The 23,593-nt window shown below is 49.4% G+C and overlaps 1 protein-coding gene across 2 annotated transcripts in view; it reads left to right on the forward strand.

The window, feature by feature from the left end:
• Positions 1–23,593, forward strand: part of RGS6 (regulator of G protein signaling 6) — a 492,828-nt gene that overhangs the window by 397,834 nt on the left and 71,401 nt on the right. For both annotated transcript variants that reach the window (XM_036258184.1, XM_036258187.1), the window contains exons 5-12: positions 259–365; positions 1,614–1,665; positions 8,408–8,472; positions 13,569–13,645; positions 15,892–15,973; positions 17,818–17,892; positions 19,475–19,573; positions 20,599–20,660. In XM_036258184.1, the coding sequence (XP_036114077.1) occupies positions 259–365; positions 1,614–1,665; positions 8,408–8,472; positions 13,569–13,645; positions 15,892–15,973; positions 17,818–17,892; positions 19,475–19,573; positions 20,599–20,660 (619 nt within the window). The remainder of the gene's footprint in view (positions 1–258; positions 366–1,613; positions 1,666–8,407; positions 8,473–13,568; positions 13,646–15,891; positions 15,974–17,817; positions 17,893–19,474; positions 19,574–20,598; positions 20,661–23,593) is intronic.

The raw sequence follows: 23,593 nt of genomic DNA on the forward strand, positions 1-23,593 counted from the left end.
TGCTCTTAACCATCAGCACGTTCTTCTGGGAGCCTTGGTGGTGGGCGAGGGTAAAGCAATGTCGGATTCTCACCCCCGGCCCGTGTGAGCCCATCACAGAGTTATCCGTCCAGCAGTCAGTCTGTCATGCGGTCATCTGGGGAGGATGACAGTTGACTTCCAGCTGCCTTTCTGACCCCACAGCCCGCAGTTCAGCTGAGAAGCCCCGCACTCTGACAGCTTCCTAATCACTCCTCTCCCTTGTGCCTGTCCCCGCAGTGGAAGCAATACACTTGGGAAGCCTCATAGCTGCCCAGGGCTACATCTTCCCCATCTCGGACCATGTTCTCTCCATGAAGGACGATGGCACCTTTTATCGGTTCCAGGTAGGCCTGCCAGCTCCTTCTCCTGAAAACCCTTCTCTTCCCATCGGATCGCAGACTAGAACCACATAGCAAAACTGAGGGTGCTTAAGGGAACGACCCTTCCCTCCCATCCACTCTGGGAAAACCGAGAACCCTGTTGTCTGGGCCATTTGTTGTTCCACCCGAATAAGACAAAAGAGCCCTCAGGGAGAACCTACTAGTTATTGGACATACTAGTTATGTTTCCTCATTTATTCTGAAGAACAAACTTTGGGGGGAGGGGGCAAATACCACCCATTTTGCAGATGGGGAAACTGAGGTGTTCTGAGAATGAACAGGCACTTGGTAAATCTGAGACAGCCTTGATCGGAACCTAGGTGGGCCTGAGAGCGCAGTCCTTGACCTTCCTGCTGTATCACGCTGACTTCCTGGTGTGGGGTTTCTGCTTGCTGCCTGCTAACCCTTCGCACCCATTTTCCACTCCTTTCCTCAGATCCTGCCCGAGGTCTGGGGCAGAGGATGCGGGGTTGCCTCAAGGTCAAAACCAAAGGGCTTGGGAGCAGAATTCTTCAGACGGGGCCCAAGGGTACCTTAGTCTGCTCAGGCTGCCTGGCAGTGTACCTCAGGGGGGCAGCTTAGACAGTAAGCATTTCTTCCTCACAGTTCTGGAGTCCGGAAGTCCCGTCGGGGTGCCAGCAGGATTTAGTTTATGGTGAACGTGTTCACCTGGCTTTCAGACCGCTGCTGCTTGTGTTTTTGAGACAGAGAGAGAGAAAGAGATTGAGAGAGAGAAAGAGAGAGAGAGAGATCTGTTGTTTCCTCTTATAAGGACACTAATCCTATGGGATCAGGGTCCCACCCTCATGGCCTCATTTAACCTTAATTACTTCCTTACTCCAAATGCAGCCGAAGGGGGTCAGGGCTTCGTCCTACGAACTTGTGGGGACACAATTCAGGAACTTGAGGCTTGTAACCGGTAAACTGTGCCCGTCTGACTTCTGTAGTTAGACTCTATTGTCTCAGGAGGAGAACTCTTTTCCCTATGAACTAAGTTTTCCATTTTCTCATGTATTTTGTTCACGTGCATGCACTCTCAGCACCTAGGTTGAAGTGCTGTCTGGCCTCCGCTGCACTAAGAGTGGGGCAGGGCTGGCTGTGATGTCGGCGTGAAGACGGGGACACAGCCTGCCCCAGGGAGAGGTCCTCAGCGGGCGCAGGGGAGGGCGGGTGCTGCCGTGCCTGAGTCCTGACGCCTCTGCTCTCCTGCAGGCTCCGTACTTCTGGCCCTCGAACTGCTGGGAGCCCGAAAACACTGACTATGGTGAGCGGTGGGGCCGCGGCCCGCGCCTGTGCTACTCCTGGGGTGCGGACAAGCGCTCCGTGCCTGGTGGCCAGAGTGCTGGGGGGAGGTTCTTTACCCTGTTTAGCCCTTGGTCACACTGTTGACATGTCATGAACATCCTGGTCACATAATGAAGACCGGCAGAGCCCACCAAAAGATGCAGCGTGGGAAGGCGATGGGGCACGGAAGGGCCTGTCCAGGGGACCGCTATGTTCATTCTGTGGGGCCGCGGAAACGAGGGTCCCACAGCAGCACTGTAGGACCGTGGCCGTGACTGTTCCTGGAAGGACGAGGTCAAGGGCCACCTCCCCTGACCCTTTCTATTCTCACAGACTCGTGAAGACTTATTAATCACTCTCTGGTGTTTTTGATAGCTGGGATGTAAGGGAAAACAGAGACAGACCAGAGAGGGGAGTCCAGAAGTTACCCTGGCCTAGGAAATAAAGGGCGGGGGAAGTTGGCCGGTGTGGCTCAGTGGTTGAGCATCGACCCATCTACCAAGAGGTCGCTGGTTTGATTCCCGGTCAGGGCACACGCCCAGGTTGTGGGCCTGATCCCTAGTGGGGGACATGTAGGAAGCAGTCAGTCAATGTTCTCTCTCATCGGTGTTTCTATCTCTCTCTTCCTTCCTCTCTCTCTAAAATCAATTAAGAAAAAAATTTATTTTAAAAAAACTAGGTGAAGTTGGGAGCTGGGTAAGCAGGGAGTTACTTTTATAAAGGGGGGGATCTATGAGACTTGCTGTATACTCTGTGGAGACTGTTTAGTGTTTCTGTGTGCCAATCCTTTAAGGACGTGATACTGTCCCTCTACTTTAGATAAAGAAGCTGAGGCCCACCAGGCCACGCCTCCCACTTATCACGGTGGTGGCAGGTACTCCACCTGTCTGGGAGCTCCATGAGGCTGGGGCTGGTCCACCTCTTCCTTCTCACGTCCCCCAGTGCAGGCCCAAGGCATAGCTGGTGCTGGGGATTTGCTGATGGTTCTGGATCTTTATTCAATGTGCTTAGCAGACACTCAGTGGATGCAGCAGAATTTGACCTCAGATCTGAGTGGCTTCAAGGCCCATGGTCCTTCTGTGGTCCTGTGTGTGGATTGTCGCAGCAGCCTCTTCCCCCTTGGACAGCATCCTCGTCACTGACTCAGCAGCCGGGCTGTCCACAGTAGCCCTCCTCAGCACTGAAACACTTGATGAGCCTTGTCCCAGGTTCTTTGCAGAATTGTTTGCACAGGAAGGCAGAGGCAGCTGCAGCTGGGTGGTATCCCGGGAGCCCATCGGGAGACTTGTCTGATAAGCTGCACCCTCCAGATCACACATTTGAGGGAGGGGAACTAGCCGCTGGAAGCAGTCATAAGGATGGAATGTGGACAAGTCTTTGCCTAATAAGGTCACGCTTCTGTTTCCAAGTCTGGAAAATGGCCCTTAGACAGAGGACAGGACCCTCTGCTGTCTCATCAGCAGTCTGCAGGCTCCACTGTGGTCCCTCTGGAACTGTGCTGCGCCCCAAACGATGTGATAAGTGGATCCAGCAAGGCCTCTGGCTCAGAACGGGAGCGCATTTGGCTGCTTGTAAAACCAGTGCTTCCTTCCGGGAATGAGACTTTGCTAACAAAGCCCAACTCGGATTTTGAATGATCGTGGCTCGGTTGCTTGCAGCAGCCATGTGCCCCGGTGAATGTGTACGGCAGTATTTTTCCAGGCAGAAGCGAGGGTGGGAGTGTGGTAGGACCAGATAACGGGGCCCACGTAAGATTAAAATACGTACTTGGCGGTAAAGCGCAGGCCGTCTGACACTGAATACAGTGGGCATTATTCCCCTTTCTCTACAGGTTTCCTCCACTTTACAACTGTAGCTGTGCAGCGTAAACAGGGAGAGAAATAACAATTTATGTCATCAAAGCAAAATATTTTTAATTCCTCTGCCTTGATTTTGGCCAATCAGATGGAGAAGTCAAGATGCAGGATTCAAAATCACTCACCAGCATTTCCAAAGCAATTTAGTCAAAACAGGAGTATTTACCAAGAAAGAATTCGGCACAGTGGGCCCTGCATTGACTAGCTCCACCAGCTGTGTGATCTCAGCAAGTTACTTAACCTCCCTGTGCCTCAGAAACCTCAGATAAAAGCAGGATAACAATAGCACTGGTCTCCTGGTATTGTTTTGTTAGGATGACATGAAATGTAAGTGAGGCAGGTGTGTGGCACCGTGAGGAGTCAACGAAACCTCAGTGATGGGGGCTGTTATTACTCCCAGGTGCTGTGTGCTCTTTCTGGTCCGCGGTGGCCCTCTTGCCAGGAAGGATGTGAGACTGGAGCTAAGAATTCAGAGTAGGTTTAGATTGACAAGGAACCAGAAACTTTCATTCATTCAACAAACATGTACCCATCACCTACTCTGCGTCATTTGCTCTGTCACAGACTTAATGAGTCACGGTCTTGTCCTCCCAGCATTCCAGGGAGGGGGCATGATGGGGGTACGAAGGGCAGAGTGAGGAGTCTGAGCTGAGGATTCAAAGGTTTTCTGTTGATGAAGGATGATTGAGAAAATTGAATAGTTTGGGAGGAGCAGGTTCATTAAAAAGCCTTCAGAGTCAAGGAGAGAGATTTAGAATGGATTCAGCCGTTTTAGGGAGCCATCATGGAGCCCCAATAATAGAGAATGACCTGGAAAGGTTTCCTCATTTACAGGCGTCCCTGCCACTTCGCGCTTCGACTTCCGCGGCTTCACTCTGTTGCGGTTTTTTCAAATATATTCATTAAAAAGTTGGTTGAGACAGTGAAAATGATACAGCGCATGCTCAGTTGTCTGAGTCAATAATACACCCCTGTATTACAATTAAAATTAAAATCACCGTCCGTATGGACTGTAGGCCTATGCATTCGAGCACCCCAGGAATCCTTCAACACCAGGTGCAACCGCTAGAGTCTGGACCGGATTAACCGCGATAAACGAGGGACGACTGCCACATGAGGGTAATAAGAGCACCCCCTCGTAGGGCCCTCGTGGGCACTGAGGGAACACGGCAGGCCCTGCAGCGGGCCGGTGCTCAGCGAGCTCCACGCGGCTGCTGTGCTGGTGACTCCCCAGCCCCTGGAGCAGTGCGTGGCACAGAGCCGGTCAAGAGCTTTTTAAATGGGAAAACGAACAAGTAAACCGGGCAGTGAATGTCATCGGGGAAAAGCTCCAAACTGAACCTTCATTCTGCCTCGCCTCCACCGGCAACTGGCCCGTGAGGAAATCATCCACCTCTCTTGGCCTTTAATTCTCCCGTCTGTCACTGAGGGGTCAGTACTTGATGGTTGCCAAGGTTACTTTAAATGCTAAAAGTTCATTGTCCTAAAAAGTAATTAGAGGGTATGAGGAAAACAGGGAAATAGTCTCCTCGTGTAGGAGATTGAGGGAAATAGCGATGTCACTAGGGCACACGGTTTGGGGAAGGAGTCTGTTTTTAAAGTACATTGAAATAGGATAAGGTCAGTGTTGTTGTTTTTTTAATGTTTAATTACACACATAGCACATGAATCCATTCTGTTGACACATTTTTTTTTTTATCCTCACCTGAAGACCTTTTTCCATTTTTTGTTCAGATACAGTGGGAGGGAGAGAGAGAAAGAGAGAGAAACATCGACGTGAAAGGGACACATCGAGTGGCTGCCACCCGCACGACCAACCAGGGCCGGGGGCAAACTGCAACCGAGGTACGTGCCCTTAGCGGGAACCGAACCCGGGTCTCTCTGGACCGCAGGCCGATGCTGAGCCAAACCGGCCAGGGCTGTTGATACATTTTTTAACATGTTCTATTTTTTGACTACTTGTGTTTTTTATTTTTCGATGACAGTTTACTTTCAGTATTGTTTTGGATTGGTTTCAGGTGTCCCGCAGAGCGATTAGACAGTCATACATTTTATTTTGCAAAGTGTTCCCTCCGACATTCCCACCTGGCACCACGCGCAGTTATTACACTGTTACTGACTGCGTTCCACGGGCAGTGATGTCCGTCCCCATGGCTGTTCTGTTACTGCCGATCTGTACTTCTTAACCCCTTCACCGCTGTCACCCAGCCCCCCAAGCGCCCTGCGCTCGGCAACCACCAGCTCGCTCTCTGGGACGTGTTCTATTTCTGTCGTGGTGACACGCGGTGAGCTTACAATGGCAGTGGGTCGTCCAAGTGACAGGCCAGGGAGGGGGGATGCCAGGATCGAGGGCAAGAAGACACAGATTTTCCAATGAGAAATTAAATATCCAAGAAAAACCAACATCTGAGCTGAAGGCAGGTCCCCCAGAGGCCTGCCTTGTTGCGGGGCCAGCTTGGTTGGATTGCTGAGAGAGGGAGGCACTGTTGAAGGCACCACGGTGGTACAGACAAACCCAGGGAAGTTCTGTGCCAGGGAGACGGCCGCTCCACAGCGACTTCCTCCCTAGTCCTGGTGAACAGGTTCCCTGATACGTGTGTGACGTGAGCCACGGGGGAAGTAGGCTGAACGCCTGCACCATGTAACTCCCGGTCATCGGGAACAGTGCCAGCTGTCCACTCCTTGCATGGTCCTTCGCACTTCCTGACCTTGCCAGCCCATTTTGACCCGGACAGGTTGTGAATTTCTCAGGAAGGTTCTGCCTAAAGAAAGCCCCAATCCGACTTAGACTTTCCTGAGTCTACGTCACATTCGGCCAATACAAAAGACTATCTGAGGCAGTACTGTCAAAGCAGCTACCACCTCCACTGAGCTGACCTGCTCCGGGTCATCCAGACCAGCCTGCTGGGGCTGGTGGCATGCCAGGCTTCCTGCTCCAGGATGCCCCCGGTTCCACAGGCTGCCTCACTGGTGGTCCAAGAGACCAGAAGAGGTACCTTTGTCAGACACCATGGAGTGCTGTAGCTGCTTGGTTCACTAAAAATGTTGGTAAGCCCTGGCCAGTTTGGCTCAGCGGTTAGAGTGTCGGCCTGCGGTGCAGAGAGAGCCGGGTTCAGTTCCCGCTAAGGGCACGTACCTCGGTTGTAGTTTGTCCCCGGCCCTGGTTGGGTCATGCATGTGGGAGGCAGCCACTCGATGTGTCCCTTTCACGTCCATGTTTCTCTCTCTGTCTCTCTCTCCCTCCCACTCTATCTGAACAAAAAAATACGAAAATGTCCTCAGATAAGGATAAAAAAAAAAAGTTGGTAAGTAGACAATCATGATCAATGATATACACATACCTTAATGATTTCATGTTAATGTAAGACTTACAAAGGAATATTCATTTGGCAGCCTTTTAAGATAGGACCAAAGAGTCACTACGATGATGGGTCCAAATAATTTGAGTTCTTTTTCTTGAGTAAGCCATACTCAAAATAAACCATCCAGTTTGAGTATTTTTAAAGTACATCAAGAATTTTAAAACACTTTTGAATTTTTACCTCTGAAATTTTTATTATTTTTTTCTCTCTTTTTCAATGACCTCACCTGTACCCAATTCATCAGCAACTGCCTTAGCCAAGTCTTCTCTATCAAGTGTTTCCAAACAACTCAACCTCACAGAAACAGCTCTCTCTTCACATTGATCCCGTCAGTCTGTGTGGTATTCAGTGCACTTACATTATTAAAGTAACAGGTGCGCCTACCGTTTGCAGGTCCACATACAGCTCATCCACACACAGCTCTGGTGTGAGCAGACGTGTGGCCACACCAGGGCAGCCTGCCGTCAGTGAATTTTCAGACCACATGGAGGAAGTTGGTTAATTCAGCAAGGAGTCAGCCACCTAGCTATCCTTGTGTACTTAAGTTATCAAACAACAGATGGGGCCTCTCTGGCCGTCCCTTCAGTTTTCCTACTGTTCACTCTTACCACTCATCTCTTGTCTTCCCCGATTGGTCGACTTGGCACTGGAGAAGGAGGGAGATGCCGAAGGAGCAGAGGTAGGGAGAGGGAGCGATGAAGGCCATGTTTGACAAAGAATGTCCTGGCAGCTGAGGGCCAAGGGCGCTTCCTTAGCGTGGGAAGAGAGAGCTAAATTGCCCTCCTTTCCCACCATTCATTTACTCACTGGCAAGCCAGGTCCTGGTGTTAGGTTCAGGGATTCATGCTGAGTAGGACACAGTCTAGTACACCCACAACTGCAGTGCACTGGAACTGGGTTCCATGGTAGAGGTGGATAGATGCGACACTGAGCTGTCTGGACCACCAAGCTGGGTCTTCACAGATTAGTAAGAGGTTGCCATATAGACAGAGGGAAAGAGAGAAGGGGGAAAGGCCTCCGATGGAGCAGACACATGAGCAGAGGAGTGGAGCTGAAAGACGTTTGGTCGCCTTGCATGCCTGAGCGAGGAAGGGAAGACACAAGCAGACTGGACCTAAAGAACCAACTATGCCACTCTAAGGAGCCCAGCCTTTCTTCGGAGTCACTAAGGAGTCAATGCAGGTGGTTAGGCAGGAGAGTAACATGGTTATATTTGCGAAAGATCACCCTGATAGAGTGTGTTTGGGGTAAAGGAGAGTGAAGAGGATGGAGGGGAATTCTCAGGATTGAAGATGGGGTCCTCATCCCATCCTGACCTGCAGAGTTTCCTTTTATTTTAGCCATCCTAATATGTGTCATGGATTCCACATAGAAACATATTCTTCACAGCACAGCTGGGCACTTTGCCGGCTGGGATGGATGGATGGATGGATGGATGGATGGACGGATTTGTGATTCCACCACACTGGTTTTATATGTGTTGTAATCTCTTTTCTTCCCTCAGCCATCTATCTCTGTAAGAGGACAATGCAGAATAAAGCAAGGCTGGAATTGGCAGACTATGAAGCAGTAAGTATGATTATTTTGCAGGGTAGATGTGAGAGGAAAGTACCACCCTATCGGCATCTGTGTTTAGCTCGTAGTTTTCCCCTTTTCACTCCCCAGTCCTTTTCACATAGTGGAAAGGAATTCTCTCTATTTTTTCTCCTTTGTTATCAGCCCCTTTTACCATCACAATAAAATTGCATCTTTATATAAAGGACTCTCAAAACTCATCAATAAGAAAACAATTCAACTTAAAAATGGTCAAAGAACCTGAACAGACACTTCACCAAAGAGGACAGAAGGATGACAAATAAGCATATGAAAATATGTTCAGCCCTAGCCAGTTTGGCTCAGCGGTTAGAGCATCAGCCTGCAGTCCAGAGAGACCCGGGTTTGGTTCCCACTAAGGGCACGTACCTCGGTTGCAGTTTGTCCCCGGCCCTGGTTGGTTGTGCAGGTGGCAGCCACTCGATGTGTCCCTTTCACGTCGATGTTTCTCTCTCTCTTCCTCTCCCTCCCTCCCACTCTATCTGAACAAAAAATGGAAAAATGTCCTCGGGTGAGGAAAAAGAAAGAAAGAAAGAAAGAAAGAAAGAAAGAAAGAAAGAAAGAAAGAAAGAAAGAAAGAAAGAAAGAAAGAAAGAAAGAAAGAAAGTTCAACATCAATAGTCATTAGGAGATTACAGGTTAAATCCATGCTAAGATACCACTGCATACATATTAGGATGGCTAAAATAAAAAGTACTGATAATGTCAAGTGCTAGTGAGGATGTGGAGCAACTGGAACTCTCCTACATGGCTGATGGGAATGCAAAATGGTACAGCCACTCTGGAAAATGGCTTGCAGTTTTTTATAAAGTTAAACATACAGTTACCATATAACCATACAATCTCATTAGAGAAGTCAAGACTTAATGTTCACACCAAAACCTGTGCACTAATGTTCATAGCAGTTATATTTGTGATAATCAAAAGCTGAAAACAACCAAAAGGCACTTTAACAAGTGAGTGGTTCAACAAACTCTGGTACATCCTTATAGCGGACTACTACTCTGCAGTGAAAAGGAACAAACTAGTAATACATGCAACCACTTGAATGAGTATTAAAGGCCTTATGTTGCATGAAAGAAGCTGTCTAGAAAGATTACAAATTGTATTATTCCATTTATATGACATTCTTTTAAATACAAAAGTATCATGAGGGAAAACTGATCAGTGGTTGCCATGAGTTATGAGTGGAGGAGGTAGGATGTGGCTATGAAGAGATAGCATGAGGGAGTTTGGGGAGCGATGGAGCTATTCTATATCCTGATTGTGGTGGTGGCTGCATGAATTTGTATATGTGTTAAGATTCATAAAACTGTACACCAAAAGTAAAAAACTAAATTTAATATATAATAATTTTTAAAATTTGCTATGTGGTAATTTTTTATTTTAGTATATAAAATTGCATCTTTATACCCAAGTCACTCTTACTTGGCAGTAGATGCAGAATCTAGGACCAAATTCAATCCAGAAGATCAGATAGATGTATATCATATTAAATTATACTTTCCAGCTGCCTCCTCCTCCACCTCTTTCACAAGCGTTTCTGTGCAAGAACTGGAGGCCTACCACCACACTCATTTGTTAATTTTTTAAAATGCTTTTATTGATTTTTTAGGGAGAGAGAGCGATAGAAACATCAACGTGAGAGAGAAACATTGATCAGCTGCCTCCTGCATGCCCCCTACTGGAGATTGAGCCCAAGACCTAGGCTTGTGCCCTGACTGGGACTCGAACTGGGACTTCTCAGTCCATGGGATGACACTCAGTCCACGAGCCGCTCTGGTCAGGCTCCATCCCATTTAACAGAACCATTCTCAACAGAACTTGAGAGTCCCAGATAAATGTTTAAATATTTTTCATTTTTGATGGCAGAATCATTCCCCCAAACCAATTATATGTGGGGCACTGAGAATGGGGGAAATGCGCTAAATTTTCACGAACCACCAGAGGAGGTGCTGCTGAGCCTTGAAATGACTGACAGATCAACAGCTAGGAGGAGGGGCAGCCTTAAGGGCAGAGGAGTATCCTTCCCTGGATAATCCAACATTGACAGCATTTCAGATCCACCCACCCTCCAAATGCCTCTCCTGCTTTCGCTGCCTCAGTCTTCCAAAACAAGCACGATGTCCCATGATGCCAGACCTGTCACTCTTGGGTACCTGTGCCCAAGCCGACCAACCTACAGAGCCATTGCTCCCCTCTCCACTGCCCAAGGGGAATATGCATGCCATTGGCATCACAGGACCTGTGCATGACCCTCCACCCCCTCTGATCCCTCCGGTGTCACAGGACCTGTGCGTGGCCCTCCACCTCCTCTGATCCCTCTGGTGTCACAGGACCTGTGCGTGGCCCTCCACCCCCTCTGATCCCTCCGGTGTCACAGGACCTGTGCGTGGCCCTCCACCTCCTCTGATCCCTCTGGTGTCACAGGACCTGTGCGTGACCCTCCACCTCCTCTGATCCCTCTGGTGTCACAGGACCTGTGCGTGACCCTCCACCCCCTCTGATCCCGCTGGTGTCACAGGACCTGTGCGTGGGAGAAATCGTGGAGGAGGACGCAGTGCAGCATTTTACCGAGAGCCTCGGAACCTGGCTACAGTTTGCTTATCAATGGGAGCCATTAAATATAAACATGTTGGAACATTATGATCTTCCCAAGCAAACCCTGGCATGGCTATTCTGTGGATCTGAACCCCTGGGCATCCAGTCCCTGCACCCATCTGCCCTCCTGTGCCTGCAGGCACCCCTCTTTCAGAAGCCTGTTATCTTACCTGTGTGCACTCGGCACAAAGTGCTTTAACCTTGACATGACTACATCCCTTCCCTGACACGACCTGTAGAAAAGCCCCAGACTGCAGGGGCATGTGGCCCCTCCATCCTCTGTCTTCCCTGAATTTTTCATGTTTTAGAAAAGGCCCTAAACAGAAACAAGACAGCATCGGCTCCTAACGTGTTTTATTCAGTTTTGCTTCTCTTGCCGTATAATGTTCTGCATAGGCATCTGTGAAGAATGTGACATTAAAATGTTCTTTCAGGTCAAAGTTCTGCCTAAAAGTGGTTAGAAACTAAAAAAAAAAAAGTATTTTGTTTTCAAAATACAGTAATTTTATTATTACATATGTTCTTGGTAAAAATAAAAATTCAAACAGCAAAGAAAGGAGAGAAAATAACCTACAGTCCTTCTCCCTAAAGCTTTTTTCTGTACATACATATTTTTTCTTTACAAAAAGATTTGAATCATCCCATAAACATTATTGTGTAAGCTGCTTCTCTGCTCACTCTTATACTGTAAGTATGTTGGGGATTTTTTCATGTCAATAATAATAATCTGCATTATCATTTAAAAATTTTTTTTTCTTTATTGATTTTAGGGAGAGAGGAAGGGAGAGGGAGAGAGAGAGAGAAACATCAATGAGAGAGAACATCGATTGGCCACCTTCTGCATGCCCCTCACTGGGGATTTGGCTCACAACCTGGGTATGTGCCCTGACCAGGAATAGAACTAGCAAACTCTTGGTGCATGGATCGATGCTCAACCACTGAGCCACACCGGCCGGGCTACATTATTTTTTTAATTCTCACCTGAGGACATTTTTTTAATTTATCTTCAGATAGAGTGGGAGGGAGAAAAGGGGAAGAGAGAGAGAAAAACATCGATGTGAGAGAGACACATCAACTGGTCGCCACCCACACGACCCCAACCAGGGCCAGAGACAAACTGCAACCGAGGTACGTGTCCTTAGCGGGAACCAAACCCGGGACTCCCTGGTCCACAGGCCAATGCTCTAACTGCTGAGCAAAACCGGCCAGGGTTACATTATCATTTTTGACAGCTGCCTAATATTCCATGTTATGACTGTGTCATAATTTACATAACTACTCCCTGATTGAGTGACATTTAGGCATTACCATTGCTTTTTATAAATAATGGAACAATCAAAAGGACAGTTTTGTGGAGGTACTTGTACACCAAGCCTTAATAATAACTGAGTTTACATGTGTTGATCGTCAACTGAGGCCCCTTTTATATTAATAATCCACTAATGAGGGTAATCAATTAGTGTTGGCATGAGCTCTATGAAAACACACAGCATAATGTGGGCTCCAGCCTTGCATTCCATCAGAATTAGGCAGATCATTAGGGCACCTGTCAACCCCCCTCCTCACTGTCCTCTTGTGCCACTAGGTAAGTCTACAGACTTAGAGAAAAGGCTTCTTCCCTCTTCCTCTTTTTTTTTCATCCTCACCCAAGAACATTTTTGCATTTATCTTCAGATAGAGCAGGAGAGAGGGGGTGGGAGGAAGAGAGAGAGAAACATTGACACGAGAGAGACACATCGACTGGTTGCCACCCACACGACCCCAACCGGGGCCAGGGACAAACTGCAACTGAGGTACATGCCCTTAGCGGGAACCAAACCCGGGACTTTCTGGTCCACAGACTGATGCTCTAACCACTGAGCAAAACCAGCCAGGGCCCCTCTTCTTCCAAAGGCAACCTTGGATGCCTTTTCTTTCTGTTTTGAAGTTTTCTTTCATGAACATCACAAACATAGATACTCCTTTTCCCCACTATTGAGTCTGGACTTTCAAAGACATGAATGCCAAGTCCTCTGGGTTCTAATTTCCTGCCTTCTTCCAAGACCTCTTCTGGGAGACGAGTCTCGCATTCTTAGTTTAGCTCTCGAAATTGTCCAGTAGGTTGCAGAGACCCCCTTATGCCTTCCCCAAATCCTGCACGCATAGCCACAGACCATTCTCCTCACCTTCAGCAGCCTTTACGACAAGTCTGCATGAGTTCTGTTCTTGTAAAACACATAAGAAGAGAGGAATCAGGCGAACCACAGAGATTTCAGACTTAACGGGTGTGTAAATGAATATTAATAGCTCTGCTCTGTACAGCAGCCTCTGGTGCAAAGTCAAATCGGGTTCATGTCCAGTGGATTTAAAGTGGGGCCCCGCTATTTTGTTGGGAGTAACCGAAATAGATGGCTGCCCTATAATAAGCATCAGTATCGATGTGCAGACTCATGATGATTAATGCTTTCTTGTTCATTTTCATTTCTCATTAGGAAAACTTAGCGAGACTCCAGAGGGCCTTTGCAAGGAAGTGGGAATTCATCTTTATGCAAGCAGAAGCCCAAGTAAAGTAGGTGAACTTACTAGAGACCCTGCAAAGACAGGAAATACCTGGAGTTTGCAGGGGGTGTGGGTGTGGGGCTGCCAAAGTGAGGTTTCCTTCCACAGCTGGCCGGCTGTGGTTAGTCACTGTCGTCTCTGAGAGCAACTGAGTAGAAATCAAGGTCATCTTTGTAACCAATGGCATCTAAAATAATTTCAGAAGTGTTTATTCCACTTTGGCTTTCCTCCCAAATGTAGAACTCTGGTTATGAGAAGAGTATTTATTCCCCAAAGAGGTTTTCAATTCTTCTGTGCTCAGAGGCTGGGAAAGATCAGACCGACTCTGCCTGCAGATCTGGAGATTTTGTCCACATAGGAAACGTGGTGGAGTTTTAGGGAGGCCAGCGGTTAGCCCTTCAGCCCTCCCCACAGAGGTTCAGAACCAATAAAAAATAAGGCACACAAGCCAGACATTTGGAATCCAAAATGTCAGATTATTACTGATTTCTACGCTGGAATTAAAATCACCCACCCTGGGCTGAGCTGCGTACCTGGGGTGCATGCCTGGGGGCGCCCCCAGGGCCGAGTTGACCCCGTCAGCTCATTGCCTGCTGAGAACAGGCATTCGGAGAGAACCAGCCTGAGCTTTCTCGATTTCTTCGTTCACATCCTCCACTAAGCCGTCACCCTTCCTCCCCCGGAGGACAAGAGATGAAGGAAGGAGAACAGTGGGAGTGTTTTCCCCTCTCAGGGCGCATAGTGGAAATTCCCTCCTCTCTAAGGAAACAGGAGAAGTGGCCAGTGAGTGTCCCCCAGCCCACCAACATGGACTTGCCCAGTTGGCTTCCGTCTTGCCCTTTCCAGCAGTGGTCCATGGCTTAGCCAGGAGGGTTCACAAAAGAATTAGGTCAGAGGAGGGGAGGGAAAGGATGCTGAGCTGGAAGAAGGTGAATCCCTTTTCTCTGGGCACCACTTGCACCTGAGCAGGGACCCCCGTGGGGTCTGCAGGGGATCCCCTTGTGTCCCCTGGGGAAGTGTCACAGTCCATCGCCTAGGGTCAAGCTCAGGCTGGGGGGGGGGGTGAGCACTGGTCACGAGCATGGTTGAAAACGACCTGAGGTCACTGTACCCAGTGGCCTGCATGGTGCCATGATTCTCACCTCCCTCGGCTGCCTTCCTCCCGGCCGTGGTTCCAGCCTCTGCTGTCCACCCCATGCTCCCAGCAGTCCCCGAGGGAGGTGGGCCCCAGGCAGTGGGTGCTGAGCTGCAGCAGGAGGAGCGCAGGCCCCTGGGAAGGAGAAAGCAGGAGGGTGGGTGATGGGTGGGGAGGCAGGATTGAGCATGTGTACTCAGAAGCACCCAGAAGCAAAGAGGAGCATTAATTTTACTTTCAGAATCACACAGCCTTGCGTATTATAAAAGGAGGGGAGATTGTCGCTTTGTATATATATGGCATTCCTTGATTACTTTTTGATGAACTGTGATTACATTATAATGGTGGGCCATTTAAGTACACAATAATTATCACAAAAATCACAGGGTGATTCTGGGTTTATTTCAGTCCAATAAACTAAAGTGCTCCCAAAGGGGCCAAGAACCAGAAGTTACGTGGCAATTAATCTGAGTTACTTTTTGCTTAGAGAGATAATATGAAGCAGTACAGGCTTTTTTGTGTCTAAAAGCCTCTTATCTGTGTTCCTGATGGAAACATAGAATCTGTCTTTGTCACCTGAAATATCCCTCTTGCAGCCTGTGCCCCCGACAGAGGCCTGTGATACTGGCCCTCTGAATCCTGTCACACGCCAGGGCTGTCCCTCTGCGTTCAGAAAGCCAGCCTGTTTAAGGGACTCTTAAGACACATAATTGCAGCATTTTCAAGACATTTCTACTGACTCTAAATCTAAAGCAAATGTTAAAATTTGAGGATGAAACAATGCAAGCCTGTGGTTATCCTTCCTATAATTTGAATATACAGTATCCACTTTGATGGGGTGGGACACGCCAATGGATGATTCTTAATAATCCAAATCTTACTCTTTCAAATGGATAGATGCGTTCCTGCGCTCCCCTGGGCCCGCCATGGTCGCTACACACGTGTGGGAGTTTGCAGTCTAACCTAAAACACGTTCCCTCACCGTACGTGGACTTCCTGAGGTTTCCTCGGGGGGCTGTCCACCCACGGGTCACAGCTCTGCGCAGAGCGGGGCCACACGGGTGCCCTTGAACAGGGAAGACGAACACAAAGCCTCTGACTTCCTTCCTTTGCTCTTTCAGGATTGACCGGAAAAAGGACAAGACAGAAAGGAAGATTTTGGATAGTCAAGAACGGGCCTTTTGGGACGTCCACAGGCCAGTGGTGAGAACACCCTGCTGGGTGTCTGGGTTTTCTTGTTCCCCGCTCCCTTCGCCGGAAAGACATGACCACCTTTAGCCACCAGGTGTCTCCGTCTTGAGAAAACTGTCAAGCTTTGTGCAATGGGTTTGCCACTCATTCATAGAATCCCGGTAGATTTCCTGGAATGTAAGCCACTTCTACGTTGCATGAATTATCCACCCATGCAAATAGGAAATTGGAAATGGGGAGCTGTGGGAATTCCACCTGGGACCTGTGGGCCCCGGAAGTTTACAGTCCCAAGTAAGCAATCCCCACATGTACTGTTATTCAGCTCTAACCCTTAGAGCATTCTATTCCAACTGCAGCCGATTCTTGTTATTCACGGTTACGTCCCTGGTGGGCCCCAAACCCTGAACCATTGCTGACCTACTGCCTTGAGCCATTGTGTCGACAGATCAGAGCCTCGCCTTGTTTAATGGGTGCTTCTGTTTAAAGACACCTTACTGTACATTGTTAATTCATTAAGATTGAAGTCACGGCCACCAGCACTGTGTCTCGTGCCAGAATGAAACTCATCCCCCACACATTTTCTCCATAAGGCACAGCGTGACCTCTGGCACTTGGGAACACTAGACAACGCTATGTTTGGGGCCGTTTTATTTTATTTTATTTCATTGATTTTAGAGAGAGAGGAAAGGAGAGAAAGAGAGAGAGATAGGAACATGGATAAACAAGAACATCGATTGGCTGCCTCCTACATGCCCCACACTGGGGATTTGGGTCACAACCTGGGCATGTGTCCTGACTGGGATTGAACCGGTGACCTCTTGGTGCATGGGTTGATACTCAACCACTGAGCCACACCAGCCGGGCATGGGGGCTGTTTTAAACAGCAAAATCACCAACAAAATAACTACAGAAATGTGCATATATTGGCACTAAATACAGCTTGAAAAGGACACTTATTTACAGTATGAAAAGTTGAAACAAGAAGGCAGAGTATCACCTTCGTCAACCTTAGCTGGGAACACCCACATTGGACAACTCAAATTTTCTGTTGCTCTGTAAATGCCCATGACTGCACCACAAGTATTGACTTAGGGGTTATCGATAAGTTTTAGCAGGTAGGCAGATTCACAAGTACAAAATCCATGACATTTGACCGTGCTTCTAATCTCATATTATTAAAACACACCTTGCATTTCCCTCATGAAATGGAACTAAAATGAATGAACTATTTCAGCCTTCCTAAAAGCTGGTTGAGAGCATAACTAAGGAAATAATTCCCCAGCCCGATACTGGAGCGTTTCAGTCGGTAAGATGTGTGAAATAACAAGGACTGTGACTGAAGCGACCCTGTCACTTCAAATAATAAGTCTGCTCTTATGAATTGGACACTAGACCCCCTACATATCATCCTGAGATAGTATAAGCTTTTATACCTCATATGAGAACTCTATAGAGGGACACATAACATCTTTGTAAAAATTATAAATGGCAAAACGGAGATAATCCTGCATTATAGGTCATGGGAAAGATAAAGATCGGTTCTGACCGCCCTGGCCAGTTTGGCTCAGCGGTTAGAGCACCAGCCTGCGGTCCTGAGAGACCCGGGTTCGGTTCCCGCTAAGGGCATGTACCTTGGTTGCAGTTTGTCCCCGGCTCTGGTCAGTCGTGTGGGTGGCAGCCACTCGATGTGTTTCTTCACATCGATGTTTCTCTCTCTCTCTCTCTGTTCCTCTCTCTCCCTCCCACTCTACCTGAACAAAAAAAAAAAAAAAAAATCGGTTCTGATGGTGTCACTTGGCCTGAATTGGAAGGATGATTTTCACTCGGTAATTTATGTGATGGTTTTTATTTCTCAGCCAGGCTGCGTGAACACCACAGAAATGGATATCAGAAAATGTCGGCGTTTGAAGAACCCGCAAAAGGTTAAAAAGGTTCGCTCGTTTAGCTGAATTAAAAATGCTTGATGTGAATGGCCCTTTCCTTTCTGCTACTGTCCAAACAATAACTCGCTATTTGTGAATTCTACCCCCATTTCGTCCCTTGAAACCATTTCATTCATTTATTCTGCAAATATTTGTGGAGTGGCTGATGTGTGCTTAGCAAGTTTCTCGCTGCTGAAGTAGGTCTTCCCCACGCTGGCGGCCTGGCCAGGATGAGAGGAGCCAACGGGCAGTGGGCAGTGCCGGGAGGGCTGCATCGGTGGTTCCGCAGCTCCAGGCGGAGGCCCAGACGGCTTCCCCAGGGCTTCTGAAGCTAGCTCACGTACGCGGGGCCTCAAGGGCAAACGGCAGTGGGCTAAGGGGAGGAGGCGGGAGGAAAGCAAACTAACGGCACAAAAAGTGTGGAAATCCTACCGCTGAAAGTGAGCTTAGTGATTTGAAGGTATTTTGGTATAGGGAGGTCATCCAAACTCGAATCACCATCTTGCCCAACTGTGAATGAGCTGAGGATCACTGTGGTCACTGTCCCGAGGGGGCAGTGGCCATGGCACACCCAAGGGTGCCACCCCCAGCCTGCCTCACAGTTGGAGCATCCCTCCGTCACAGCAGCACGGGGACCATGTTGTGGGAGAACACATCTGTCCTCCAGACTCTTTATTCCGAAAGGTCAGAGATGTGTCCCCGGGCGGCCAATCCTCTCCTTCTCTCATATGTATGTGGCATGACCTACACATCAGCTTCCTGAATCTACTTACATAGCTCAGTCTTCACTGAGATAGTGGTACCCACTCACTGTAGTATGTTTTCTAATGTTAATCTTAAAACGGCCTCATTTAATCTTTGAGGGCCCCCTAATTGTGTTAGAATCGCGTCCCAGAACTTCATGGAGCCCTCAGCTACCTCGCTGGCCCCTTCTTGATTTCAGCTGTGCTCTGTGTACCTTTGGGGCTTTGTTTCTCTCCCGACGCAAAAGTTGTCTTTAATCTGACTCTAACACAAGGGACAGCTTAAAAAATAGCCATAGCTGTGGGCATGTGGAGAAACTGAGGCCAGAAAACTATTTAGTTTAAAGCAAAAAATCTGCAACCCTGCCATCTCGGGTTTACCAGATGGGTGTGCCATCTGCAGGCCAACGGAGAATCTAGTCTTCAGCAGCTGTTAACCTTCCTGTGTCTCAGAATCTCCTGGGCCATTTGACAAAGTGCAGATTCATAAGCCCCGCCCACAAAGATTCTGACTCAGTAGGTCCATGTGGGCTCAGCCAAGTGCATCTTACCAATAGACCCAGATAACTCTGAAGATGGCCTACGGACCATGTTGGGAGAAACACTGATATACAAGGGGACCGTTTCAGCTGTGAGAGGAAGGATTTTCTAGCAGTGGTGGCCACAGATAGGACAGGGCTGCCTCAGAGACAAGGCTCCCTCCCTGGAGGAGTTCAAGCAGAGGCTGCTCATTCGTTGTTGGGGTGTCCGAGAGGAGACTGGAAACCGGCTGAGTGGTTGAGCTAGCTCGCCCGTAAGGCCCCTTCGACTCCGAGGTGCGTGATTCTGTGCTCTGGCTTCCTCTCCAGTCAGTGTATGGCGTGGCCGACGAGTCCCAGTCGCAGAGCCCCGTGCACATCCCCAGCCAGCCAGTCAGGAAGACTACGAAAGAGGACATCCGGAAACAGGTGAGTGAAGGACCCCTGCCCTCCCAGGAGACCTGGCCCGTTTGAAAACCTCTCAGTTTCCCCTCTGAGAGCGGAGGGGCTTCCAGATCCTGGAAACCACAGGGGAACAGCTCGAACCCTTGAGCGCTGTGTGTGAACAACCCGTGGAGGCGTGAGGGGGGTTCTCTGCAGGGCCCTCCAGCAGGGAGGAAGAAGGACGTGAACGAGTCATCCCAGCGCCGTGGGGTGACTGCTATAGTCTGGTCTCCACGGGAGCTGGAGCAGAGAGGGACTCGTGTTACAGGGTCCTTAAAACTGTAATGTGCTTCCTGAGGAAGTGACACAAAAGGAAAGTTCATGAACAAAGCAAGCTCCACCCCCAACGCCATTTCAGCATTATTTGATTCAGTGTCATCTTAGTTCACGATGAGGAATTAACGGGTCAACCCACGTCAGGAGACAGTAGCTAATTACATTATGCCTTTCTGGGGTTCTCTGATAATTAAGTAACTTCAGAGTCTACTCCTTATATTATGCTTTATTGGCTTCTGGGTGGGGGAACACTAAGTAGTAGACTGCTAGGTGCCTGCCCTGGACAAGTTTCTTATTGGGTGGGGAAGAGGAAACAGATGTACGTAAGCAGCTATTTAATGATTCTAGTCAAGAGCACCGAGCACACGGGTGTGATGTAGGTGTGGAAGGTGTGCAGAGGAAGGTCACTGGCCAGGTGTTACGGTGTGTGTATTGCCTGTCCATGCTGCTGCTAAGCTTTGTGGAGTATATACTGCCTTTGGGTTTGTGATCGCTTTGGGGAGTCAGGACCTAAGCTATAGCACAGCACTGGAGAGTACGTGACATGGGCTCCACTGTGAATCCTGGCGGCCCTGGGAACTTTCAAAAGACCAAGTGGTTGCCGGAGGGTTCAAGTCTGTCCAGAGCAGGTGTTAGGATCTGATGGAAATACAGGATTTGGGTTCCCAGGGTGAATGGGGGGGGGGGGGGGGGTTCGAGTTCGGTCCTAACACCTCTGTTCTGTCGTTCCCCAGATAACGTTTTTGAATGCACAGATTGACAGACATTGTTTAAAAATGTCGAAAGTGGCTGAAAGGTATGTTTCCCCTCAGTAAAATGACTGCTTTCTTCTCATTGAGCAAAGGAGAAATGTTGGGGGGTTATGGCTAATAAGGGTGTCCCAGGCCAAGAGGCGTTCCTGAAACATGGCAGAAAAGCAGAGGCCGAAGTCACAACCAAGCCGGCAGACCTCCCCTGAGTGATGTCAAGAAGTGTTCTGTTGCTAAAGCTTTTCAGGGGAGCCCACGGGACCTTGTCATTCAAGGTCAATGTCCTTAAAAGCTCCATAATGCACCTTTGCCTTCAGTCCCTTGATTAATTTAAATGGAATGGCTCCCTTTTCAGCCATAAAATGCCCAGATTCACTTTATAGGGAGAAAGAGATTGCGTGCTAGCCAAGCAAGCAGGAGGGGACCCGACCGTCGCGAGGCGTTCCGCCTCCCCACACCTCCAGCCCCTGAACTGCATCAAATCGATGGTAAAGCGCGTGGCGCCCACAGCCCGGCTTCCGCAGCCGAGGTGCGGGTCTGCACCAGCAGCGGTTCCACCCTGTTAGCTCGTGGGAGACACAATTTTGTCAACTAAATGGTCTCTTTTTCAACTCACAGTGAAGAGACAAGACCACCTGGGGAATCTGTATGAAGTCAATCTGATCAGGCAGCCTGAACACTGAACATTTTTTTGTCTATGTGCTGTTGCGAAAGCGATGACCAGTGTCTGAAGGATGGAGGGCTTATGTGGGGTCCTAGTGTTTATTGGATATCAGAGTACAACGGGTCTTTACGCCCAGCTCACACAGGGGGCTGGACGTGTGTTCAACCTGTATCCTGTCTCTGCTGGTCCCTTCCTTCTGGATAAATGACAGGTCGAGACTAACGACACCTTACTCCAAAACCCAAAACCTGAATCAGCGCTCTGCCTTCAGGTGGCCAAGGACCAACCCAGACCCGGGCTCCTGTCTTTGATGGTGTCGTGTATCTCTCCCAGGGTTGCTCAGTGGTGTCACTGTGGACATTCTGAGCTGAGCACTGCTTTGTTGCCGGAGGCTGTCCTGTGCATTACAGGACATTTAGCGGCATCCCTGTCCTTTGTCCACTAAATGCCAAAACCCTACCTCTCAGTTGTGACAATCAAGCATGTCTGCAGACATCGCCAGATATCCCCGGGAGGGCAAATCAAGAATCACTAATGCAAATGCTGCAGGAGGTAGCCCTGGCCGGAGCTCAGTGCACACCAAGACACAATTGTGGGGGAGTCATTATTTCCACGGCCTCTGTAGGCTCTGGAACCACCGCACCCCACTATCATAACGGGGGGGGGGTGGCTTTGAGCTTTGGAGTACCCAGCTCTAAAACTGCTTTCTAGATCTCACTGTGGTTGCCTTTGTCCCAGAAGAGTACTGGTGAGTGACGCAGCTGGGGTGACCTCGATTCCCCTGGTGTGAGGAACTGGAGCCTTTTTCTCTGTGAACAAGGGACAGGAATGGCCGTCCTGCTATACTGGGAGGGTGGGGCCCGCAGTGCTGGCCTTCACGGGGCACTCCAGCGTCTGCCCTCTCGGGAGAGTGTGCGGGGGCGCATCTTTCCCTGGGGCCAGTCGCTCGGGTCCAGTGGTAGTGAGCATGATGATCCAGGTGGGGGTGGGGGTGAAGATGGAGATCCCCAAACCCTAGCTCTGGGGATTCGGGTTCCGTGGCTCCAGGTAGCTCTAAGGAAGCTGAGGATTTGGTGAAGCCATTGTCCACCACGTGGACTGACCTGAGAGCTCAGAAGCCATTGTCCACCACGTAGACTGACCTGAGAGCTCACCTCAGCAGGGACACCAGCTTTGTCTTATCCTGGCCTGAGGAAGGAGCCTGACCCAGTCTGCCTGAGGGCGGCCCTCCGGGGCTGGGGGCTGGGGGCAGTAGGGAAGAGAGACAGCTGAGGTGGGGGAGGGGACCTGGCAGGGCCCTTGTTTGTTTGTTTTCAGGCCATGCAGAGGGGCCCCACCTGGTGCCACCTCATTATGCTTGAGAGGCTGCTCACCTCCAGGAGGTTCTTCCAACCAGCCGCTCCTCCCTCCGCAGTTGGAAGCTGTCCTGTGTCTCCGCCCAGCAGAGACTGGATTTTATTCCCAGCAGCAATAACTGGCAACTTTTCAATGTGACACAAGGGTTTTTCATTAGCCACAAGGAAACTCCCAGATAGAGAGGAGGAGGGAGAGGAGCCGGTGTTCGCAGGAGATAAAGCAGCCTGGAGCCTTGGCCTGTCAGGGGCTCTGCGGGGTGGGGGCAGGGAGGTGGCACTGGCAGCTGGCCTGGGGTTCGACTGCTCAGCTCCAGAGGTGAAAGCTGAGCTGTCTCAGGTGGGCACACGTTCCCGTGCCCGATCTGTTCTCCCAGGCCTGCTCCTGGTGAGCGGTGGTCACTAGCCAGAAGCCATCAGGTAAAAGACGGCATCCCCCTGAGAACAGGTGCACCCTGTTTTTCTCTTAGCTCCCTGAGCACTGATCTTGGGAGAGGTGGGAGGGCTGGTGACCAAAAGTCCAGTTCTAAAAAGGCCAGAGTCCGGGTTGGGTCAAAGGGTGCAGCCAGGCCCCGCCAGGAAGGGAATAAGGAAACTAAACGAAAGGCAGAACGGACAATTCAGGGGGTGGGGGTGGAGCCAGCCATTGGGTTTGGATCCTGCCTCTTTAAAGGGGAGAGAGCAGTAGCACTTAACTTACAGGGTTAATGAGTTCATCCATGGGTGAGCGTGGTCCAGGTCTCGGCACTAACTGCACACACAGTGAACGTAAACGATTATTATTTCAGTGTGGTGCCAAACGGTGCTCTGGAACGGAGCAAACCCGAGTGCGTGGGATGGAATGACCTGGGTGTGTGGTGTTCAGAGGAGCAAAGGGCAGGCCCAGGAGTGAGGCCGGCCCTGCGGGAGGCATTTTTGTGCGGAGGTAGTTCTTCCCTCCCTCTTTCTTCTCAGTCTTCGGCAG

This window comes from Molossus molossus, unplaced genomic scaffold, assembly GCF_014108415.1.
Source record: "Molossus molossus isolate mMolMol1 unplaced genomic scaffold, mMolMol1.p scaffold_m16_p_1, whole genome shotgun sequence".
Lineage (NCBI taxonomy): Eukaryota > Metazoa > Chordata > Mammalia > Chiroptera > Molossidae > Molossus > Molossus molossus.